We start from the raw sequence: 25,959 nt of genomic DNA on the forward strand, positions 1-25,959 counted from the left end.
CATTCAACTTATTATTTATTCTTAATGACATCTATTATGTTTTCTAACTGCAAAATACATGCAGAAGTTAATGATCGTTTTACAGGGGAATGGATGTTCCACTCCCTAAGAGCTATCATGGTCGATTACTGCACTCTCAATATGTGGTCCTCCCTGCTGCTGAGTCAGTCAGATTGAGTCACAGTTTGGGTTCTGACCTGGAGGTAAGTGTGTGTGTTCAGTAGCAGTAATGGCGGAAATTAGCCGCTTATAGCAGGAACCTGACTGTCACTGACCGAGATGGCTACATAGGTTAAACAGAACAACATAATGTGTTGTAGTTTACACTGTCTTCTTGAGGACAAAGGTGAAGAGTTTGGTTTTGTACAACAACACTGTCAGGAATTTGAATGTCATGATGTGATTTGGCATCACAGATCTCAACACTGCCAGCATGAGGTTCTGCAATATGACATCAGTGCATGGGTATGGCTCTGACATCACCCAATGTGGTATAGATTTGCTATTTTTAAAAATACTTTAGAACCGGAACCAGCAAGCTAGCTAGTAGTCAGATAGCCACTGCTAGCGGTCATCACCGTTAACTCGGACATCTGCCAGCCTCAGCCTCAGTAACATCAGAAGCTTCCTCCCTAAGTTTGTTTTATTCACTACTTTAGCACACTCCGCCAACCCGGATGTCCTAGCCGTGTCTGAACCCTGGCTTAGGAAGGCCACCAAAAATCCTGAAATTTCCATCCCTAACTAACATTTTCCGACAAGATAGAACTGCCAAAGGGGGCGGAGTTGCAATCTACTGCAGAGAGATCCTGCAGACTTCTGTCATACTATCCAGGTCTGTGCCCAAACAATTCGAGCTTCTATTTTTAAAAATCCACCTTTCCAGAAACAAATCTCTCACCTTTGCCGCTTGTTATAGACCCCCTTCAGCCCCCAGCTGTGCCCTGGACGCCATATGTGAATTGATCGCCCCCCATATATCTTCAGAGTTCCTATTGTTAGGTGACCTAAACTGAGATATGCTTAACACCCCGGCCGTCCTACAATCTAAGCTAGATGCCCTCAATCTCACACAAATTATCAAGGAACCTACCATGTACAACCCTAAATCCGTAACCATGTGCACCCTCTTAGATATCATCCTGACCAATTTGCCCTCTAAATACACCTCTGCTGTCTTCAACCAGGATCTCAGCGATCACTGCCTCATTGCCTGCGTGCGTAATGGGTCCGCAGTCAAACGACCACCCTTCATCACTGTAAAATGCTCCCTAAAACACTTCAGCGAGCAGGCCTTTCTAATCGACCAGGCCCTGGTATCCTGGAAGGATATTGACCTCATCCTGTCAGTAGAGGATGCCTGGTTGCTCTTTAAAAGTGCTTTCCTCTCCATCTTAAATAAGCATGCCCCATCCAATTAATGTAGAAATAAGAACAGATATAGATAGCCCTTGGTTCCCCCAGACTTGACTGCCCTTGGCCAGCACAAAAACATCCTGTGGCGTTCTGCATTAGCATTGAATAGTCCCCGCGATATGCAACTTTTCAGGCAAGTAAGGAACCAATATACTCAGTCAGTTAGGAAAGCTAAGGCTAGCTTTTTCAAACAGAAATTTTCTTCCTGTATCACTAATTCCAAAAAGTTTTGGGACACTGTTAAGTCCATGGAGAATAAGAGCACCTCCAACCAGCTGCCCACTTCACTGAGGCTAGGAAACACTGTCACCACCGATAAATCTACCCCGGCCAACATCTCAGCACACCCTGCAGCAACAGCTCACAATTTTGCCTAAGAACACAGCCATGAATAAAGAATAGTACCAACACATCCTCCAAGAGCAACTTCTCCCAACCACCCAGGAACAGTTTGGTGACGAACAATGCCTTTTCCAGCATGATGGAACACCTTGCCATAAGGCAAAAGTGATAACTAAGTGGCTCGGGGAACAAAACAACAATATATTGGGTCCATGGCCAGGAAACTCCCCAGACCTTAATCCCATTGAGAACTTGTGGTCAATCCTCAAGAGGCAGGTGGACAAACAAAACCCACATATTCTGACAAACTCCAAGTATTGATTATGCAAGATCAATCAGGATGTGGCCCAGAGGTTAACTGACAGCATGCTAGAGCGGATTGCAGAGGTCTTGAAAAAGAAGGGTCTACATTGCAAATTTGGACTCTTTGCATCTTCATGTAATTGTCAGTACAAGCCTTTGACACTTATGAAATGCTTGTAATTATACTTCAGTATTCCATAGTAACATCTGACAAAAATATTTAAAGACACTGAGTCAGCAGACTTTGTGAAAATTAATATTTGTGTCATTCTCAACTTTTGGCCACGACTGTAAATCTGGCCCTTCTTTCGACACTGTGCTAACAAACCTCCAAATGAGCTTCAATGCCATACATCACTCCATCCATGGCCTCCAACTGCTCTTAAATGCTAGTAAAACTAAATGCATGCTCTTCAACTGATCGCTGCCTGCACCTGCCCGCCCGACTAGCATCACTACTCTGGACGGTTCTGACCTAGAATATGTGGACAACTACAAATACCTTGGTTGTCAACCAGACTGTAAACGCTCCTTCCAGACTCACATCAAGCATCTCCAATCCAAAATTAAATCTAGAATTGGCTTCCTATTTTGCAACAAAGCCTCCTTTAGTCATGCTGCCAAACATGCCCTCGTTAAACTGACTATCCTACCAATCCTTGACTTGGCGAAGTCATTTACAAAATAGACTGTTGGCTGGCCCTCACTACATATCCGTCACCAAACCCACTGGCTCCAGGTCATCGATAAGTCTTTGTTAGATAAAGCCACGCCTTATCTCAGCTCACTGGTCACCATAGCAACACCCACCCTTAGCACGCGCTCCAGCAGGTAAATTGCTGCCAATGACTGAATTACATAAATCTCTGAAGCTGGAGTCTTATTTCTCCCTCTCTAACTTTGAGCTACAGCTGTCAGAGCAGCTTACCTATCATTGTACCTGTATGCAGCCAATCTTTAAATGGCACACCCAACTACCTCATCCCCATATTATTACTTACCCCCTTGGGTTGTGCCGTGGCGGAGATCTTTGTGGGCTATATTCGGCCTTGTCTCAGGATGGTAAGTTGGTGGTTGAAGATATCCCTCTAGTGGTGTGGGGGCTGTGCTTTGGCAAAGTGGGTGGGGTTATATCCTTCCTGTTTGGCCCTGTCCGGGGGTGTCATCGGATGGGGTCACAGTGTCTCCTGACCCCTCCTGTCTCAGCCTCCAGTATTTATGCTGCAGTAGTTTGTGTCGGGGGGCTGCTCCAGTTTCAACTGTTCTGCCTGTGATTATTATTATTTGACCATGCTGGTCATTTATGAACATTTGAACATCTTGGCCATGTTCTGTTATAATCTCTACCCGGCACAGCCAGAAGAGGACTGGCCACCCCACATAGCCTGGATCCTCCCTAGGTTTCTTCCTAGGTTTTGGCCTTTCTAGGGAGTTTTTCCTAGCCACCGTGCTTCTACACCTGCATTGCTTGCTGTTTGGGGTTTTAGGCTGGGTTTCTGTACAGCACTTTGATATATCAGCTGATGTACGAAGGGCTATATAAATACATTTGATTTGCTCTTTTGCACCCCAGTATCTCTACTTGCACATCATCATCTGCACATCTATCACTCCAGTATTAATGCTAAATTGTAATTATTTCGCATCTACGGCTTGTTTATTGCTTACCTCCCTACTCTTCTAGATTTGCACACACTGTACATAGATTTTTCTATTTTTCTTTTCTATTGTGTTATTGACTGTACAATTATGTGTAACTCTGTTTTTTTGTCGCACTGCTTTGCTTTATCTTAACCAGGTCGCAGTTGTAAATGAGAACTTGTTCTCAACTGGCCTACCTGTTTAAATAAAGGTGAAGTAAAGTTTAAAAAATAAATATTTATTTCTCACAAAAATGGAATCCTTCAGCTGTGTTTGAGCTGGATTTACACAAAAAATAACAACATATATTTAACATCTTTATTTGGGGATCAACATCAATAAGGGAAGTGAAAACTAAAGTTTAAAAAAAAGACTCAGTCAGTGAAGAGTTAAACCTTTTCCCAAATGTATCATTTTCTGGTTTCCTGGGGTATTACCCCCGCCGCACCGCAGTCTCTCTCTCCTGGTCTTGATGGGGGGTGGGCTAGTTCTTACATGCAGAGTTTTTCTAACTGCTAACATCTGGGAGAGCTTGATCACTCTCACTTAGCACAGACCAGAGAGAAGGACTGCAGACTGATTCCAGCTACAGGACTCTCTCCCCCTGCCTGCCACCTAGCCTCCCCACTACGCCTCGTTTCGTCTCGCTCTCACAGGTTTCACCACTTCTCTTTTAAAAAAACAGGAACAAACTTTTCATTGTCTGCTGCTCCTTTTCTTTTGTACTTATTGTACTCCAGTTGCTCTCACAAAGATAATTATTGGGATTCTCTGACCTTCTTTCCCTTCGTTCAGTCCTCCCTTAAGCTCTGCTCTTTTTTCATGTGTTTCCATCTAGTTTCTGTCACATCCTTTGTTGGTGGAACATGGCTTGATGTATTTTGCAGGTTAGGTTTGTTGGAATTGCATGGTTGTGGTGTGTGTGTGGTCAATGCGATGACATTGGGAAGTCGTGTAAGCTTTTTATATCTCTCTCAAGTTTGTGTGGACCTCCAATGCTATATGGTTGACCACCTCATTATCACGTTGAAGGGAAAAGTCAGGTTTGTTCTTTGTTAGGGAGTTGTGGATGTTGATGGTTACCTACTGCTTGGGGCTTGTGTTATGGATGTCCTTTTACCACTTAGAATACATATTGTTTCTCTTCTTCGTGGGTGTGAACCGTGCGATATAGATGGTTGTATTGAGTTAAGCTCTATTTACCATAGCCCAGTGCGGTTCCATGACAGGAACATAGAGTTCCCCATGTAAACTTAACTTTATTAGTTCATTAGTTGACTCTATTCTGCTTTCAAAGGGCCATATGTTTTACATACCTTTTCAGAACTTCCCCATATTACACAGACTGTTTCCAAGCGGGTGTTCATTTCCATATTTTCTAGTGAAAATCAAACTCATGGACGTCACACAGTGGAGTATTGTTGTCCTCTAATAGTTCAGCTTGCTACTCGGCGTCAGTTATGGTTTGGGAGCTTCATGGATGGTTGAGCCTATATGCTTAGCAGAGCAGAGAACCCTCTGTACTTTCAGGAAAAGGTGAGGTAGGGTGCCACAGAATGGAATGCGGTTGGGAAAGAGGTCTCCATGTTTAGTGCTGCTCTCTCTCCATCTTGAGCCAAGACTTTGTTTGCCTCTCTAGAGTTGATTGTACAGCAGCTGATGATTGCCAGCTCTGACTTCAGCTACTGTGACAACATTTCTCTTTCCTGGACCAACTCTGGGAACAGCTGCTTATCTAATTTGACTTTTCTTCCACGTCAGTAACTACTGCTGTTCACAAAGTATTTTCCTACTGTGGCCTCAGGAACAAAGTTATGAGCTTCTGATTTTTCCTCTGTTTTTTCCTGTTCATTTGGTTGCAGTCTCGGTGCTTGGAATTGGATTACATAATACAGGATGTAGGAAGTAAATGGTGATGACTATTTGGTTGGTAATGGTTTCATTCTAGCTTGTTTAGTAATTTGATCCCACACAGTTGAAAAATGAGACTGACTATTTGTATTATTAACTGTTATAAATTGGTACCGTGTTTCTCATGCAAGACTACTCCTACACACGAGTACCTCTTTCAGGACATTGCTTTAGTCAGTAACTTCAAGACATTCTTCCTGTTGACCATTCACTAATCTGCTCTCCTCTTCTTCCTGTCAGTCGGTGGAGAGCCTGCCTCCCACCCTGCGTTCAGGGAACCTGAGTGTTCTGAAGAAGCGCTGGGAGCAGCCAGGTCCTCGCCAAGACAGACCCGCCCCGCTACCCAACGGGCCACCCCGTGCCCGCCTCTCCCCCTCTGCCGTACCAAAACCAACCCCCCTGACCGAGCACCTTCCCCCAGCCAAGTCTCCGGAATCCTTGAACACTCAGGGTGGCCAAAGCACAGCCTTCAGCCGCTTCCAGTATCCTGCACCTGCAGCTATAGCCGAGGAGGGACAGAGAGGGATGGAGAAGAAAGCGCAGCGGCCAAGCGAGCGAGAGGAGGAGAAAGAGCTGATGCAGGTGGAAGACGAGGTGGTGCCACCCAGCCCCTGCACACCCATCGAGAAACCCAGCGTGCCTCTCAACAGCCTGAAGATGATGTTTGAGAAGGGAGAGGGCACCAAGGGAAAGGTAAGACTGATAAGGCACACATACACAGTGGGTATGTATCCCTCTACACCGTATCTTTCCCTCTTTCCTCTGATGATACTTCTCTCTCTCACTCTGTCTCTTGGCATCTTCCTCAACATGTAGCTGCTCCGCAGAGTTGTGGGGTCAGGTCAGTCATCTGTGTGTGTGTGTGTGATTGGTTAGCCCCCTGTATCCAGCTGGGATGCAGCTGAACTCTTGATCTGTTGTTGCACAGCCAGAGATTTGAATGCTTCCTTTGAACCAGAGTCATGCTAGCAGTCACATTCCTTGGTACCTGATGCAATCGTGCTTTTCAAAAAGCTCTGTCTCTTGACTTCATAAGGCACCCCAAAGACCACTGTCTGTCTCAGTGCACATCACTAAGCACAGACAGAACACCCATTCACTGAGACTTCAGCACGCACACACACTTAGAGGAAACTTGCTAAAACTAGTTTACCTAATAACACAAGAGGCTCTCAAATGTGCATACACACACTGACTTGACGGAGACACCCCCAGTTGAGAAGTGAAATACTTTGTGCTAGACACACTGAGGGAGGGTCTCCTGTGGCTCCTCAGATATTAGCATAGATAAGTCACTCATTAGTGGCCATGTTAATGAACCGGCCCTCTCAGGCCCATTACTGCCTAACTAACTCAACCCTTCAGTCCCTCTCTTCTGTCCCCACATTAAGTTTCCTTAAGTCAATTATTCACACTGCCCATATGCCCTGTCCCTTATCTCTTCCTAAACAACCCCCTCTTTAGTGCACAAACACACACGTACGTACACCATAATTGCCCAGGGTCAAGAAGGTACCCACATTCCTTGTCTCTCTCTTCAAAGACCCACCATTTTTGGAATTCTCCTTCCTTCCTTTCACTCTCTGTGTCCTGTCATTCTCCTTCAGTTAGGTATTCACCCCCCATGGCCCCCAACCCACCTCTCTCAGCATCACACAAGATTACACTCCACTTCTGTACACTGCTGATCCACCTATTTTTAAGTATCCTGTTTCCTCTCAAATGTTCTTGTCTAATAAAAGTTGAGTAAAACTTTGGGGTGTGACTCTGAGACAATAGTATTTTGTATACATCATATTATTGTGAGACAATAGTGTATTGTATTCCTGGTGGTCTCTGCTTACCCTGGCTTAGCCAACAGTGTTGATGGGAGGTGGGAGAGCAAGGCTGTGGAGTCCAACTCGGACCGGAGTAAGTTGCCACCACGCGTTGGTGTTTATCTCTTTTAAGTGTGTTCATGATGACCAGTGATGACTAGTCTAAGACCTAGGCCTACATGTTGGAATTTCCCCCAGTGTCTCCTTAGGGAGACTGGTCTGAGAACAGTGGTTGTGTTGTAGTCTTTGTTCTCTCAGCCAGTCAGACGAGGCGTGCCACAATGGCCATGGTTCAGGACTTGTACTGAATTTACTGCCAGAGCTTTTAAAGAGGGGAGTGACGGTAGGAGGGCCTCGACTCGTCTTTGTCTGAGAGCTGTGCTCGGTGTGTTTCCTTAATACACATACGCACAAAATGTATTGCTACCCCAGTGCATTTCAGCTGACTACACCCGGCTGACCAGAGCTGAGGTGGGGTTGAGCATGGGGGGAGGCGAAGCTCATCCCCAGGTGTACACACATGGACTCACACTCAAATCAAATCAAATCAAATTTTATTTGTCACATACACATGGTTAGCAGATGTTAATGCGAGTGTAGCGAAATGCTTGTGCTTCTAGTTCCGACAATGCAGTAATAATCAACAAGTAATCTAACTAACAATTCCAAAACTACTGTCTTATACACAGTGTAAGGGGATAAAGAATATGTACATAAGGATATATGAATGAGTGATGGTACAGAGCAGCATAGGCAGGATACAGTAGATGGTATCGAGTACAGTATATACATGAGGTGAGTATGTAAACAAAGTGGCATAGTTAAAGTGGCTAGTGATACATGTATTACATAAGGATGCAGTCGATGATATAGAGTACAGTATATACGTATGCATATGAGATGAATAATGTAGGGTAAGTAACATTATATAAGGTAGCATTGTTTAAAGTGGCTAGTGATATATTTACATCATTTCCCATCAATTCCCATTATTAAAGTGGCTGGAGTTGAGTCAGTGTCAGTGTCAGTGTGTTGGAAGCAGCCACTCAATGTTAGTGGTGGCTGTTTAACAGTCTGATGGCCTTGAGATAGAAGCTGTTTTTCAGTCTCTCGGTCCCAGCTTTGATGCACCTGTACTGACCTCGCCTTCTGGATGATAGCGGGGTGAACAGGCAGTGGCTCGGGTGGTTGATGTCCTTGATGATCTTTATGGCCTTCCTGTAACATTGGGTGGTGTAGGTGTCCTGGAGGGCAGGTAGTTTGCCCCCGGTGATGCGTTGTGCAGACCTCACTACCCTCTGGAGAGCCTTACGGTTGTGGGCGGAGCAGTTGCCGTACCAGGCGGTGATACAGCCCGCCAGGATGCTCTCGATTGTGCATCTGTAGAAGTTTGTGAGTGCTTTTGGTGACAAGCCGAATTTCTTCAGCCTCCTGAGGTTGAAGAGGCGCTGCTGCGCCTTCTTCACGATGCTGTCTGTGTGAGTGGACCAATTCAGTTTGTCTGTGATGTGTATGCCGAGGAACTTAAAACTTGCTACCCTCTCCACTACTGTTCCATCGATGTGGATAGGGGGGTGTTCCCTCTGCTGTTTCCTGAAGTCCACAATCATCTCCTTAGTTTTGTTGACGTTGAGTGTGAGGTTATTTTCCTGACACCACACTCCGAGGGCCCTCACCTCCTCCCTGTAGGCCGTCTCGTCGTTGTTGGTAATCAAGCCTACCACTGTTGTGTCGTCCGCAAACTTGATGATTGAGTTGGAGGCGTGCGTGGCCACGCAGTCGTGGGTGAACAGGGAGTACAGGAGAGGGCTCAGAACGCACCCTTGTGGGGCCCCGGTGTTGAGGATCAGCGGGGTGGAGATATTGTTGCCTACCCTCACCACCTGGGGGCGGCCCGTCAGGAAGTCCAGTACCCAGTTGCACAGGGCGGGGTCGAGACCCAGGGTCTCGAGCTTGATGACGAGCTTGGAGGGTACTATGGTGTTGAATGCCGAGCTGTAGTCGATGAACAGCATTCTCACATAGGTATTCCTCTTGTCCAGATGGGTTAGGGCAGTGTGCAGTGTGGTTGAGATTGCATCGTCTGTGGACCTATTTGGGCGGTAAGCAAATTGGAGTGGGTCTAGGGTGTCGGGTAGGGTGGAGGTGATATGGTCCTTGACTAGTCTCTCAAAGCACTTCATGATGACGGAAGTGAGTGCTTCGGGGCGGTAGTCGTTTAGCTCAGTTACCTTAGCTTTCTTGGGAACAGGAACAATGGTGGCCCTCTTGAAGCATGTGGGAACAGCAGACTGGTATAGGGATTGATTGAATATGTTCGTAAACACACCGGCCAGCTGGTCTGCGCATGCTCTGAGGGCGCGGCTGGGGATGCCGTCTGGGCCTGCAGCCTTGCGAGGGTTAACACGTTTAAATGTCTTACTCACCTCGGCTGCAGTGAAGGAGAGTCCGCATGTTTTCGTTGCAGGCCGTGTCAGTGGCACTGTATTGTCCTCAAAGCGGGCAAAAAAGTTATTTAGTCTCCCTGGGAGCAGGACATCCTGGTCCGTGACTGGGCTGGATTTCTTCTTGTAGTCCGTGATTGACTGTAGACCCTGCCACATGCCTCTTGTGTCTGAGCCGTTGAATTGAGATTCGACTTTGTCTCTGTACTGACGCTTAGCTTGTTTGATAGCCTTGCGGAGGGAATAGCTGCACTGTTTGTATTCGGTCATGTTACCAGTCACCTTGCCCTGATTAAAAGCAGTGGTTCGCGCTTTCAGTTTCACGCGAATGCTGCCATCAATCCACGGTTTCTGGTTAGGGAATGTTTTAATCGTTGCTATGGGAACGACATCTTCAACGCACGTTCTAATGAACTCGCACACCGAATCAGCGTATTCGTCAATATTGTTATCTGACGCAATACGAAACATGTCCCAGTCCACGTGATGGAAGCAGTCTTTGAGTGTGGAGTCAGCTTGGTCGGACCAACGTTGGACAGACCTCAGCGTGGGAGCCTCTTGTTTTAGTTTCTGTCTGTAGGCAGGGATCAACAAAATGGAGTCGTGGTCAGCTTTTCCGAAAGGAGGGCGGGGCACTCCATCTCACACACACACATTAGTGCCCGCCCCAGCTGTAGCTCAGCGCCTGCTCTGGGCTGATGCCATCTACAGCAGTGACGATGTCATGGGAGTGTTATGCACACACTCCTTACCCCCCAATCACTGGAGGCCTACAAACTCACACTCCTCTCTCTCACTCACTCACTCTCTCACTCTCACTCACTCTCTCACTCTCACTCACTCTCTCACTCTCACTCACTCTCACACTCCTTCTCTCTCTCACTCTCTCACTCTCTCACTCTCTCACTCACTCACTCACTCACTCACTCACTCACTCACTCACTCACTCACTCACTCTCTCACTCACACCTTCCCTCTCTCCCCTTGTTTCTAGTTATTTTTTACTCTCTGTATTCACACTTTCTCTTTGTCTCTACTGTTTTTCGATCAGCCCTGGGGTGTAAGGAATCCGCATGCTTCCCATCCGGAACAGTCTGTGCATAATATTATGATGACATTTTGTGACGTTTTGGTCTTCGGTAAGGTTTTTTTTCGAACGGTTCGTGAAAAAAGAAAAGTAGCCGACGTCTACGCCCCTTCTTCAGTGATTGGTCAACAGCAGGGATTTTTCAATTAAGGGTTTATCGTTATTCAACGAGAGACGACTTGTTTTAATGCACATTTTTTCAGAGTTCGGCTTGGTACCAGCCACCTTATGAGCTAGGATGTTGTATATCAGTCCATCTAAATAGCTGTAATGGAGCCTGGACATAAAAGGTTGAGATGGAACAAATCATGCTGGGCTCTGATTCACTGCCTGTCTGGGCCCTAAATAAAACCCTATATTGCTTGCCACCGGCATTCGTCTTATCTCTATTACCATAGTATTCAAAACATAGGTACCGAAGTTATTACTTTTTTTTGCATAGTTTTGTACAGTACCAGTTAGATGTTTGGACATACCTACTCATTCAAGTTTTTTTTATTTTTAAATTTGTACTATTTTCTACCTTGTAGAATAATAATGAAGACATCAAAACTATGAAATAACACACATGGAATCATGTGGTAACCAAAAAAGTTTTAAACTAATCAAAATATATTTTATATGTGAGATTTTTCAAAGTTGCCACCCTTTGCCTTGATGACAGCTTTGCACACTCTTGGCATTCTCTCAACCAGTGTATCGCTGCAGAATGCTGTGGTAGCCATGCTGTTTAAGTGTGCCTTAAATTCTAAATAAATAACAGACCATGTCACCAGTAAAGTACAATCACACCTCCTCTTCCATGCTTCACGGTGGGAACCACACATGCAGAGGTCATCTATTCACCTACTCTGCATCTTACAAAGACACGGCGGTTGGAACCAAAAATCGCATTTGGATTCATCAGACCAAAGGACAGATTTCCACTGGTCTAATGTCCATTGCTTGAGTTGCTTGGCCCAAGCAAGACTCTTCTTATTGGTGTCCTTTAGTAGTGGTTTCTTTGCAGCAATTCCACCATGAAGGCCTAATTCACGCAATCTCCTCTGAACAGTTTGTTGATGTGTCTGTTACTTGAACTCTGTGAAGCATTAATTTGGGCTGCAATCTGAGGTGCACTCAATTGCTGATTTCTTAGGCTGGTAACTCCAATGAACTTATCCTCTGCAGCAGAGGTAACTCTGGAACTTCCTTTCCTGTGGCGGTCCTCATGAGAGCCAGTTTCATTATCAGTGCGAACCACCGCATTTAACCATGGCAAGGTGACTGGGGATCTGGTCAAATATAAACAGTGTAGTTATTCCCTCCGTAAGGCAATCAAACAGGCAAAATGTCAGCCAATTCAACGGCTCAGACACAAGACGTATGTGGCAGGGTCTACAGTCAATCACAGATTACAAAGGGAAAACCAGCCACATCGCGGACACCGTCTTGCTCCCAGACAATCTAAGCACCTTCTTCGGCCCGTTTTGAGGATAACACAGTGTCATCGACGCGGCCCGCTACCAAGGACTGGGAGCTCTCCTTCTCCGTGGTCGACGTAAGACATTTTAAACGTGTTAACCCTCGCAAGGCTGCCGGCCCAGACGGCATCCCTAGCCGCGTCCTCAGAGCATGCGGAGACCAGCTGGCTGGAGTGTTTACAGACATATTCAATCTGTCCCTATCCCAGTCTGCTGTCCCCAAATACTTTAAGATGGCCACCATTGTTCCCGTACCCAAGAAAGCAAAGGTAACTGGACTAAATGACTATCGCCCAATAGCACTCCCTGTCATAATTGTATTTATTTAATCTATATTTAACCAGGTAGGCTAGTTAAGAACAAGTTCTCATTTACAACCGCGACCTGGCCAAGATAAAGCAAAGCAGTGCCACACAAACAACAACAGAGTTACACATGGAATAAACAAACATACAGTCAATAATACAATAAAAAAAGTCTAGATACAGTGTGTGCAAATGAGGTAGGATAAGGGAGGTAAGACAATGAATAGGCCATAGTGGCTAAATAATTACAATATAGCAATTAAACACTGGAGTGATAAATGTGCAGAAGATGAGTGTGCAAGTAGAGATACTGGAGTGCAAAGGAGCAAAATAAAAATAACAGTTTGGGGATGAGGTAGTTGGATGGGCTATTTACAGATGGACTATGTACAGGTGCAGTGATCTGGCAGCAGAGAACTGTAAGGAAAGGTGGCTAAAGGAGGAATTGGCTTTGGGGGTGACCAGTGAAATGTACCTGCTGGAGCGCGTGCACGGGTGGATGCTGCTATGGTGACCAGTGAGCTGAGATAAGGCGGGGCTTTACCTAGCAAAGACCTATAGATCAAATGTTATTTGTCACATACACATGGTTAGCAGATGTTAATGCGAGTGTAGCGAAATGCTTGTGCTTCTAGTTCCGACAATGCAGTAATAACCAACGAGTAATCTAACCTAACAATTCCAAAACTACTACCTTATACACACAAGTGTAAAGGGATAAAGAATATGTACATAAATATATATGAATGAGTGATGGTACAGAACAGCATAGGCAAGATGCAGTAGATGGTATCGAGTGCAGTATATACATATGAGATGACTGTACCCTAATGTAGGATATGTAAACATATGTAAACAACAGCATAATTTAAAGTGGCTAGTGATACATGTATTACATAAAGATGCAGTAGATGATATAGAGTACAGTATATACATATACATATGAGATGAGTAATGTAGGGTATGTAAACATTATCTTAAGTAGCATTGTTTAAAGTGGCTAGTGATATATACTGCTCAAAAAAATAAAGGGAACACTTAAACAGCACAATGTAACTCCAAGTCAATCACACTTCTGTGAAATCAAACTGTCCACTTAGGAAGCAACATTGATTGACAATAAATTGCACATGCTGTTGTGCAAATGGAATAGACAACAGGTGGAAATTATAGGCAATTAGCAAGACACCCCCAATAAAGGAGTGGTTCTGCAGGTGGTGACCACAGACCACTTCTCAGTTCCTATGCTTCCTGGCTGATGTTTTGGTCACTTTTGAATGCTGGCGGTGCTTTCACTCTAGTGGTTTGCTGTGTCTGTCAGCGTAGTGTCCAGAGCATGGAGGTGCTACCAGGAGACAGGCCAGTACATCAGGAGAAGTGGAGGAGGCCGTAGGAGGGCAACAACCCAGAAGCAAGACCGCTACCTCCGCCTTTGTGCAAGGAGGAGCAGGAGGAGCACTGCCAGAGCCCTGCAAAATGACCTCCAGCAGGCCACAAATGTGCATGTGTCTGCTCAAACGGTCAGAAACAGACTCCATGAGGGTGGTATGAGGGCCCGACGTCCACAGGTGGGGGTTGTGCTTACAGCCCAACACCATGCAGGACGTTTGGCATTTGCCAGAGAACACCAAGATTGGCAAATTCGCCACTGGCGCCCTGTGCTCTTCACAGATGAAAGCAGGTTCACACTGTGCACATGTGACAGAGTCTGAAGACGCCGTGGAGAACGTTCTGCTGCCCGCAACATCCTCCAGCATGACCGGTTTGGCGTTGGGTCAGTCATGGTGTGGGGTGGCATTTATTTGGGGGGCCGCACAGCTCCACCTCCATGTGCTCGCCAGAGGTAGCCTGACTGCCATTAGGTACCGAGATGAGATCCTCAGACCCCTTGTGAGACCATATGCTGGTGCGGTTGGCCCTGGGTTCCTCCTAATGCAAGACCATGCTAGACCTCATGTGGCTGGAGTGTCAGCAGTTCCTGCAAGAGGAAGGCATTGATGCTATGGACTGGCCTGCCCGTTCCCCAGACTTGAATCTAATTGAGCACATCTGGGACATCATGGCTCGCTCCATCCACCAACAGATGCCACGTTGCACCACAGACTGTCCAGGAGTTGGCGGATGCTTTAGTCCAGGTCTGGGAGGAGATCCTTCAGGAGACCATCCGCCACCTCATCAGGAGCATGCCCAGGCATTGTAGGGAGGTCATACAGGCACGTGGAAGCCACACACACTACTGAGCCTCATTTTGACTTGTTTTAAGGACAAGTTGGATCAGCCTGTAGTGTGGTTTTCCACTTTAATTTTGAGTGTGACTCCAAATCCAGACCTCCATGAGTTGATAAATTTGATTTCCATTGATCATTTTTGTGTAATTTTGTTGTCAGCACATTCAACTATGTAAAGAAAAAAGTATTTAATAAGAATATTTCATTCATTCAGATCTAGGATGTGTTATTTTAGTGTTCCCTTAATTTTTTTGAGCAGTGTATTTTTTACATCAATTCCCATCTATTTCCATTATTAAAGTGGCTGGAGTTGAGTCAGTATGTTGGCAGCAGCCACTCAATGTTAGTGGTGGCTGTTTAACAGTCTGATGGCCTTGAGATAGAAGCTGTTTATCAGTCTCCCGGTCCCTGCTTTGATGCACCTGTACTGACCTTGCCTTCTTATAGATGACCTGGAGCCAGTGGGTTTGGCGACAAATATGAAGCGAGGTCCAGCCAACGAGAGCATACAGGCTGCAGTGGTGGGTAGTATATGGGACTTTGGTGACAAAACGGATGGCACTGTGATAGACTGCGTCCAATTTGCTGAGTAGAGTGTTGGAGGCTATTTTGTAAATGACATCGCCGAAGTCGAGGATCGGTAGGATAGTCAGTTTTACGAGGGTATGTTTGACAGCATGAGTGAAGGATGCTTTGTTCCGAAATAGAAAGCCAATTCTAGATTTAATTTTGGAGATGCATAATGTGAGTTTGAAGTGCTTTGAGAGAATAGTCGAGGATCATATGACCTCCACCTTACCTGCCACCCTAGACCCACTTCAGTTTGTATACCGCTTCAACAGGTCTACAGTTCTGCACGCAATCGCCATCACACTGCCCTATCCCATCTCTATCCCAAGAGGAATACCTATGTGAGAATGCTATTCATTGACTACAGCTCAGCATTCAACACCATAGTACCCTCCAAGCTCATCATTAAGCTTGAGTCCCTGGGTCTCAACCCCGCCCTGTGCAATTGAGTCCTGGACTTTCTGACGGGCCGCCCCGCAGGTGGTGAAGGTAGGAAAAAACATCTCCACTTTGCTGATCCTCAACACTGGGGCCCCATAGAGGTGCATGCTCAGCCTCCTCCTCTACTCCCTCTTCCCCCATTACTGTGTGGCCATGCACTCTTCCAACTCAATAATCATGTTTGCAGACGACAACAGTAGTGGGCTTGATTACCAACAATGACGAGACAGCCTACCGGGAGGAGGTGAGGGCCCTTGGAGTGTGGTGTCAGGAAAACAACCTCTCACTCAACGTCAACAAAACAAAGGAGATGATTGTGGACTTCAGGAAACAGCAGAGGGGGCACCTCCCCTATCCACATTAACGGGACAGTAGTGGAGAAGGTGAAACGTTTTTAAAGTTCCTTGGCGTACACATCACAGACAAACTGAAATGGTCCACCCACACAGAGAGTGGTGAAGGTGCAACAGCACCCTCACTAACATTTACAGATGCACAATTGAGAGCATCCTGTCGTGCTGTATCACCGCCTGATATGGCAACTGCACCGCCCTCAAACGCAGGGCTCTCCAGAGTGTGGTGCGGTCTGCACAACGCATCACCGGGGGCAAACTACCTGCCTCCAGGACACCTACAGCACCCGACGTTACAGGAATGCCAAAAAGATCATCAAGGACAACAACCACCCGAGCCACTGCCTGTTCACCCCACTACCATCCAGAAGACGAGATCAGTACAGGTGCATCAAAGCTGGGACCGAGAGACTGATAAACAGCCAACACTAACACAGAGGCTGCTGCCTACATCGACTCCAATCATTAGGCACTTTAATAAATGGATTACTTTAAAAAATGGATCACTTTAAAAAATACATAGGGCATAGGCCTACCCACTTGGGAGCCAGACCCAGCCAATCAGAGTTTTCCCCCACATAAAGGGTTTATTACCGACAGAAATATGTCTGTTTCATCAGCTGTCCGGGTGGCTGGTCTCAGATGATCCTTCAGGGGAAGAAGTCTGATGTGGAGGTCCTGTGCTGGCGTGGTAACACGTGGTCTGCAGTTGTGAGGCCGGTTGGACGTACTGCCGATTTCTCTAAAACGACGTTGGAGGTGGCTGATGGTAGAGAAATTAACATTCAATTCTCTGGCAACAGCTCTGGTGGACAGTCCTGCAGTCAGCATGCCAATTGCACAACTTGAGACATCTGTGGCATTGTGTTGTGTGGCAAAACTGTACATTATAGGGTGGCATTTTATTGTCCCATGCACAAGGTGCACCTGTGTAATTTATTTGACCTTTATTTAGCTAGGCAAGTCAGTTAAGAAGAAATTCTTATTTTCAATGACGGCCTGTTCAGGGGCAGAACGACAGATTTGTACCTTGTCAGCTCGGGGATTTGAACTTGCAACCTTTCGGTTACTGTCCAACACTCTAACCACTAGGCTACCTGTCGGTAGCCTGTCAGGTGAATGGATTATCTTGGCAAAGGAGAAATGCCCATTAACAGGGATGTAATCAAATTTGTGCAAAAAATTGGGGAGAAATATGTTTTTGTGCATATTTCAGCTCACGAAACATGGGACCAACACCTTACATGTTGCGTTTATATACAAAAACAAATTATGTACATTTCTCAGATTTGGTGTGGTTTAAGCATTTTTGTGGACTTAGAACATCCAATTTGATTGTTTTTCTAAAAGAAACTAGGAAAAAAGGCAAACTGGAAAAACAAAACCTTTACTTTTGAAGATAATGTTGGCTATTTCATTTTAATGTTTTAATAAAATACATAATTTGAAGAAAAAACATTTGTGGCAATTCATTTCTTGCAGTAAAATTGTAAATAATACTTTAATCTCAAGAGAAGACAGGTTAAATGTTAAAGGTTTCATGCTCTCTTAGAAAAAATGGTCCTAATCATATAGGCCTAGACCTAAACAATATCCAAAACAACTAACAATACACTGAATTCATACATTTTCAGTCATTTTAAATTGTAAAGTCATGTCTTTCTATACAATACCTTTTTGTGTGCAAATCTGTCAAGGCAAAGGGTGAAGAATCTGAAATATATATTGATTTGTTTAACACTTTTGATTCCATATGTGTTATTTCATAGTTTTGATGTCTTCATTATTATTCTAAAATGTAGAAAATATTCCAAATAAAGACCTTTTGAATAAGTAGGTGTGTCCAAACGTTTGACTGGAACTCTGTCATGGTAAAGTAGTGTCTCATAATGTGTTGTGTTAAGTACTGTTTTATTGTGTGTAGCAGCCGCTAATGGGGATCCAGAGTAAATACAAAAGGAAACATTTCAATTAGTCTACACCTGTTGTTTACTAAGCATGTGACACATGCCATTAGATTTGAATACCATAACAAATGTTTCCAATCTAGGAGGTAAACTCACTAAGGTATTCAATCATTTCACTGTGTATTTCAGATGGAGTCAAGGCCACCGAAATAGAGCTCCTTCTGCGAAAAACATCCCTCTGTGTTTTAAAGTGTATAGCCTACTGGTGTAGAGGCTGGGGGTGTGTGCATGCGTGTTAATGGGTAGAGTGGCTGTGTCATGGGGGAGTTGGTGGGGGGGGACAGACAGTCCTATCTGACTCTGGCTCTTGAGCTTATTAGGGGATTAACTCTGTGTACACATGTCCGCACCCATACAGTATGTGTACATACAGTAGTGTGTGTGGTTAGTGGTGGTGTAGGGGTCACGTCTCGCTTGACTTTCTGGTAAGTCATTATGTGGTTCATTGCCGTTTCCATCTGTTGTGTGGTGCTAGAAGTGTTTCACATCTATGAAGTGGTTTGTCTTGTCATATTTGTTTATTTTCCAATTTTAAATACATATTATGCATAATGGTTCTTTGTTAATAACCATAAAGAATTGGGTTTAGCTGTAGAATTCATTACATCTGCTGTCCAAAATTTGCCGAATGCAGTAAATTCACCATCTTGTTCAAATTTGAAATGTTTCAGCAACTTGAGACAATTGAGCTTCTTATGAAATATGATATCAGCATAGATATTTGGTGATTGTTTTGGTGTTTAACAGTAAAGTGTTCCTTACTGTTATCAGTCTCTCTTGGGCAAATTAGATTAATCACTGACGTGAACACTTGGTTTTTGGTTAGGTCTAGAGCTAAAATACTGGCTCCCGTGTGGCCCAGCGGTCTAAGGCACTGCATCGCAGTGCAAGAGGCGTCACTGCAGTCCCTGGTTCGATTCCAGGATGCATCACATCCGGCCATGATTGGGAGTCCCATAGGGCGGTGCACAATTGGTCCAGCATTGGCAGGGACAGGACGTCATTGTAAATAAGAATTTGTTCTTAACTGACTTAAAGGTGAAATAAATAAATAAATAAAATAGAGCAAGGTGTGGGGGGGGAATAGAACATGCTCCAAATGGGTGTGTGTTTTGTTGTGTACCTGTGTTTAATAGTTTGTTTAAGCAACCATCAGTGGCTCATTGTAATGTAAAGGATATGCAGGAACTGGCTTTGATGTCAATGGGCCAAACCATTGTGAGAGAGGTGGGAATTGTGGGGGTGGTCAAGAGTGACTAATGACGGAGCTTAATGTTGTATGATTGTTGATTTGGGTAGCAACGCAGAGGCCAACAAACTAAGGCTTAGAGATAGATGGAAGTAGAGAAAGCAGGAGGAGTCTGTGGTTGCTGAGTTGAAGGTGAGGACAGTGTACAAGTCCTGTCTGAGGTTGTGTAATAAGCTGAACCCTGACCGTTGACCCCTGTGTTATCATCCAGGTGAGGACAGGACTACACAGCAGCTCCTCCGAGGACATGGACCAGAGACTAGGAGGTAATGCATGAGCACACACATATACACACACACTGCACAAGACCCATACAGTATAATCAAATTCACAGCTGGTATCACCAGCACTAGGCATTAACTGACAAAGGATCCCATGCAGAGAGGTGCCAGTGCACTCATTCTATCCATGAATGTTACAGATGAGGATGCAGGGTTTGCATTGACAGATTTTTGTTTTGTTATCCACCGGTGCAACATTTGACATTTGAGTCATTTAGCAGACACTCGTATCCAGAGCGACTGACATTTAGTGCATTCATCTTAAGATAGCTAGGTGGGACAACCACATGTCATAGTAAGTACATTTCCCCTCAATAAAGGCATTATCAGCTAAGTTGGTGCTAGTAGGAATAAGACAATTGCAGGTTTATTTATTTGTACTTTTTTAGAAGGGCTGTGGTTGAACTGTGTGGCAGAACAGTGTGTCAATTCATAGTGAGGGCACTGTGCTCCATCTAAAAAGACCAGCTTTATTTACTTAATTCCTAAACTTTTGGCAGCTTTTATATCCCCTTTGCCCAGGTTTTTGTCATAGTAGCTAACGTAGGATCGTGCTTTCCCATTTTTTGTTTGTTTTTGGTCTCAAATATGGTCTCAAATATACATTCTGATAACATTGTATCAGAACTAGTTGGTGGATCAGGAGAAAGAAACTTCATTATGCTCATCTGTGTGTGTGTGTCTGTGTGTCTGTTTCCCCGTAGTGTTGTCCCCTGACAGAGTGGTTGAGACCACCTCCCTGAAGGAAAGAATGGCCAAGTACCAGTCAGCCGCTACCAAAAAGGGCCCACTAGCACACACTGTGAGTTTGTGTGTGTGTTTGTTTATTATAGATGCTATCCTACATTTTTTACACACTCCCCTCCTCTCACATTTAGTCTTCTCTATTTAAGAGAGACTAGAGACACCGTTGACTCAGTCACCAGACCTAAATGTCCTTTTTAGAAAGTGGTCCTCTGCTCTTGTTAAATGGTCACATTATATTTTAGTTATTTAGCAGACGCTCTTATCCAGAGCATTTTTCTTAAAATAGCTAGGTGGGACAACCACATATCACAGTCATAGTAAGTACAAAGTAGCTATCAGCAAAGTCGGTAAGAAAAAATAAAACATTCAAGGCTAATGTAAGGATAGTGTAAATGGGAAAAGTTGCTAAACTAATGTCAAAGAAAGACAGATCATACTTCACATATTTTGTAAAGATGGCCTTGGTTTGTCATTTCATGTCTCTCTTGTCACTGTGTTCTTCTACTGATCAACCTCCATTCATCTGCAGACCAGTCAGTCAGAGCGAGAGTATGACAGCCTGAAGGAGAATGTGCCCCCTAGTGGTGTGGCTGTGGTAAGTACCTACATGTGTGCATGTGGTGCGTGTGAGAAAGTTGGTTTTGAGGTGGGTACGTGAGAGCGAGCGACTGAGTGAACATAGTGAATCTTTGAGATAAACTGTGTTTGTGAGTGAAGATTAGTTAATTGGATAGGGGAGCAGCGTTTAAGCAGATACACACTGTAAACCAATCAAAGCTGATGTGCTGTGAGTAAATTAACATACAAGACTGAACATAGTCTCCTGAAATACCTGCTCTTAAACATGAATACACAGTGACAGTAAACTATTTTTTTGTACTATTTTAAATGGATGAACAAGCTATACTGTTTTTTGGATTTCTATAACAAGGTTCTCTCTTTTTTTCCACTCAGAGCCAGGCTTTAGAGTCCTACAGCAGAAAAGTTGCTGTAGCAGAGACCAATGGTGAGTAAGCTTTAATTTCCCTCCCTCCCTATCTCGCATGATGTCAACCCCACAGCTCTTGGCTGGGGGCGCCGGGGACAGCGGGGCAACGGCTGCTCTTGCCTCTGATTGGTCCTCTGTATTCTAGGTTAAAGGGCAGAGAGGGGTGGAGTTCCGACTGGGTCGTTACTCTGAGTTACTGCTCTGTGTCTAGTGAAAAGCCTGGCTCCTTTAAATATATATATATATATTGCTCTGCCCAGCTGTGACACTGACCTCTGGAGTCAAGATGTAGTCCCTGTAGTCTGAGCGGTATGTTATGTGTTTGGTCTGTTTCAGGGGATGGCATGGACATATCTAGTTTTAAGGGTAGCACCTCATCTTCATCCTCAGTCCACAGTGACTTGCCCAAGGCAGCCTGGGTGAGTTCTCTCCATAGCCTCCATCACAATGACACGTACAACTGTAGTAACATGTATTAAATCCATATAAAATCTGACAGTAAGAGTTTTTTCATTTTTAAATGTATTTATCCCATTACTGTTACTGACAACCACAATTCAGTGTATGAAAGGCAAATCCTTAATGTGTGTGTAGAAGTTCTGCCTTTCCGCGAGGGAGACGTGCATTACGTGCCTAAAGACAGTGTACCCGCTGGAGAGGCTGGTGGCCAACACCCAGATCTTCCACACCACCTGCTTCCGCTGTCTCCACTGCAACACCAAGCTCAGGTACTAGTAGGGATGCTCACTCACTACGGGTCACTTCAAATAACGTTATATTGTCATTTTGTCCTTTTTCATTCAAATGTCACATTCCAAAACATTTAGAAACCATTGGGGGAAAAGAAAAAAGAACATGTTAAAAATGTTGTCTATCGTGCATGATAATTCTATCTTTTCAATATGCCATTTTAATTGGATTTATCCTAAGCTGAATCTATTGGAAAAACATTAGCTTTGAAATGTACATTTGTTTCAGTGACTGGTGTCTTGTCTGCATCTAGCTAATGTATGTTTTTGTGGGGTTTTTTTTGCTGTTCAGCCTGGGGAGCTATGCCTCTCTACACGGTAAGGTCTACTGCAAGCCCCACTTCAGCCAGCTGTTCAAGGCCAAAGGCAACTACGACGAGGGCTTTGGCCACCGCCCCCACAAGGACCTGTGGACGCCCCGTGCCGAGGAAGAGGAGGAAGAAGGAGTAGACCGGGTAGTGGAGATGAGGTCTACGGAGCGGGCAGAAAGAGCTGTGGTGGTATCCCATCCAGCCGAGACACCACTCTCCCCAGCCAAGCAGTCCAGCCCCACGGTGGAGGAGTCTCCCCTGACCAAGGTGACAGACCTGACTGCCTCTCATGAGACACACAGCCACATTTCTTCCACTGAGAAACTCTCCACTGCCGAGAAAGTCCCAGAGGCCCGCAGGCTTAGGGTTGCCTGGCCCCCTCCTGCTGACAGTGATGCTGGAGCCTCTCCTGCTCTGGAGGGTGGTGGTGTGGGCCGGCCCTGGAGGGCCAAGTGGCCCCCGGAGGGTGAGGTGTCATCGTCCACCCTGAGCCCCGACAGGGCCGAGCTGAAGAGCCTCAGGAGGAGCTCGTCTCTGAAGGAGCGCAGTCGGCCCTTCTCGGTGGCCCCCAGCCTCACCAACACCAATGCCCTGGGGCCACGGGAGCCCCGCCAGCCCCTCAAATCCCTGATGGAGAGGAGGGGGTCGCTGGAGGACAGCTGCTCCACGCTTAAGGAACCAGAACCCCAACTCCAGACGGGGAGAGAGGAGGAGAAAGAGGGGAGCAAGCCCACACCGCCCAGCGGCAGTGCGGTGAACGGAGAAATCAGCTGCGAGGAGGTGGAGAGTCTCCTGGCAACGCAGGACAAGAAAGAAGAGCCGATGAAGAAAGGAAAAGAAGCAGCAATGGAAGATGAAGAGGAAAGGGCTTCTTTAAAATGCAAAAGTGCCTCTCCAGACATCCTAGCATCTCCGCCCCCGCAGCCCAAACACAACCGCAGTTCCCAGGACGTGGGCTTCTGGGAGGGGGAGGAGGGAGGCGAGGGGGAGGAGGGAGGCGAAGGGGAGGGGGAACAGCTCACCATAGAGGAGATGATCAAGAGGAACCGCTATTATGAGGAAGATGAGGAGGAAGAGGAAGATGACGTCTGAATAGACACTCAGCTCTGAATCAGACTGGATTTAGACTGGACACACACCATGGACACACACCAACATATTATGTCCCTAGTACTCCCTGTCCACTTTATTAAACCCAGGAAGTTCTTAAGTGCAGGGACACAACAATTGTGATTTTTCTCTGTTTGGGTGTAATTTGTGATCATTTTGAGTGTTTGTTTCGTTCACAGTAGAAAAGTTACACTTACACTACATTGAACCAAATAGCCTGATTATTTTAGTGATTTCTGAGGGAGCCTGATAGAAGGGACTGGTAGATTGTAGACAGTTGGATTAAAAACATTTAGTACCGTTTTCCATGTTTTGTATTTTTACGCTGGAAAGGCTGGTCTGTGTCTTTTTTAAACTGGGAGTGAATACAGTTATGATCTTTATGATACACAGCCCTGATTGGCGGATAGGATACACAGCCCTGATTGGCGGATAGGATCGTCTAGACCAGGGTTTCCTAAACTCGGTCCTGGTCCTCCCCCTGGGTGCACGTTTTGGTTTTTGTCCTAGCACTACACAGCTGATTCAAATAACCAACTCCTCATCAAGCTTTGATTATTTAAATCAGCTGTGTAGTGTTAGGGCAGAAAACAAAATATGCAACCAGGGTGGGCTCCAGTACTGAGTTTGGGAAAACCTGGCCTAGACCCTAGAGCAGGGGTATTCAACTCTTACCTTACGAGGTCCGGAGCTTGCTGGTTTTCTGGTCTATCTGATCATTAATTGTACCCGGTCTAAATCAGTCCCTGATTAGAGGGGAACAATGAAAAACTCAGTGGAACTAGCTTGGAGGTCCAGAGATGAGTTTGAGGGCTCTAGAGCCTACCCCTTCAGAGTAGGACAATACATATTATGCAAATAAAAGATGACTGGTCATTGGTCAGAATAATCAGATTGTGATGTAATGCTGTGGGCCAAAAACTACATCCCCTTTTTTTCAAAAGCTGTTACACTAAAAGGGCATTATCAACATTTTCACAATTTCAGTGTTATTTCGACCCCGTAGTGTGGAAATATCAATAAAATAGGGAAATCACGTTTGACTGCACAGCCCCTTTAAGTGGGCTAGTACAAAGCACTGCCAGATGGATTCCAGGATCAGAGCTGCTTTAAATAATCACAAGCAGTCGCTTCATGGGTTTGATAGTACTTGATTTTGTAATATACCTTAAGAATCAAAAAAGGCTTGTGACAGAATGTGGTAATTTGATCCGGGATGACTAAACCAACAATGTACTATCTGTGATGTATGTTTGGGCCCTTTCCCTTCCTGGGTGTATATTTTTAGTTGTCCTTTGACACAGTGCCTGTTTTAAATTGTATAAAAAGCATCCTATTTTATAATGAATTTAGAAAACTGGATAAATACAGATTATTATATTTACCCTCAATGTTTTATACTTAATTTTTTTGGGTCCTCCATAAAGTAATCTTGGAATTGTACGTCTTGAGATGTGTTTGAAATAAATAATAAATGGTCTATCATTGATACATCTGTTGTCTTGTTTCAGTACATGAACTAAGGCCGGGATTCAATACGATCGCCCTTGTAGCCAGCTTTGAAAGGCAATGTTTCCGCGTTTGCTGACATCACATTCATGGTGAATGCTGTAAATGTCAGCCCAATTGTAAATTACCTTTAAATGTCAGATCTGCGTTTATAGCGTGCTTAACTCAGTACAGTGTTATGATACTGATACTGTTCAAAGACCATCGACTGGCATTTTCTTCAAGAAATCTGCCTCCAGAAATAAAAGTTTCTCCCAAGTGGGTGTGACACCTACTCCTATTGCCTGCTGCACTGCTGCTTGGGTTCCACCTGGCGATCTGTTCACCATCTGCCCTGGCCCTGGCCAGCACACACACACTGTTGCGGCGAGTGACTCTGAACTTACAATGGCTAGCCCCAAGTCGTTATATACACTGCTCAAAAAAATAAAGGGAACACTTAAACAACACAAACTCCAAGTCAATCACACTTCTGTGAAATCAAACTGTCCACTTAGGAAGCAACACTGATTGACAATAAATTTCACATGCTGTTGTGCAAATGGAATAGACAACAGGTGGAAATTATAGGCATTTAGCAAGACACCCCCAATAAAGGAGTGGTTCTGCAGGTGGGGACCACAGACCACTTCTCAGTTCCTTTGCTTCCTGGCTGATGTTTTGGTCACTTTTGAATGCTGGTGGTGCTTTCACTCTAGTGGTAGCATGAGACGGAGTCTACAACCCA

At 45.1% G+C, this 25,959-nt stretch overlaps 1 protein-coding gene across 3 annotated transcripts in view; it reads left to right on the forward strand.

The window, feature by feature from the left end:
- LOC139413594 (LIM domain and actin-binding protein 1-like) overlaps positions 1-25,214 on the forward strand; it is a 40,585-nt gene extending 15,371 nt beyond the window's left edge. For 2 of the 3 annotated variants that reach the window (XM_071161172.1, XM_071161174.1), the window contains 8 exons: positions 5,854-6,306; positions 19,749-19,803; positions 20,523-20,620; positions 21,095-21,160; positions 21,520-21,571; positions 21,890-21,972; positions 22,148-22,281; positions 22,595-25,214. In XM_071161172.1, coding sequence (XP_071017273.1) covers positions 5,854-6,306; positions 19,749-19,803; positions 20,523-20,620; positions 21,095-21,160; positions 21,520-21,571; positions 21,890-21,972; positions 22,148-22,281; positions 22,595-23,705 — 2,052 coding nt within the window. In that variant the 3' untranslated portion in view covers positions 23,706-25,214. The remainder of the gene's footprint in view (positions 1-5,853; positions 6,307-19,748; positions 19,804-20,522; positions 20,621-21,094; positions 21,161-21,519; positions 21,572-21,889; positions 21,973-22,147; positions 22,282-22,594) is intronic. The other variant, XM_071161173.1, reaches the window with a different exon arrangement.
- The last annotated feature ends 745 nt before the right edge of the window (positions 25,215-25,959 follow it).

The sequence above is a fragment of the Oncorhynchus clarkii genome, chromosome 7 (genome assembly GCF_045791955.1).
Source record: "Oncorhynchus clarkii lewisi isolate Uvic-CL-2024 chromosome 7, UVic_Ocla_1.0, whole genome shotgun sequence".
In the NCBI taxonomy this organism is placed as follows: Eukaryota; Metazoa; Chordata; class Actinopteri; order Salmoniformes; family Salmonidae; genus Oncorhynchus; species Oncorhynchus clarkii.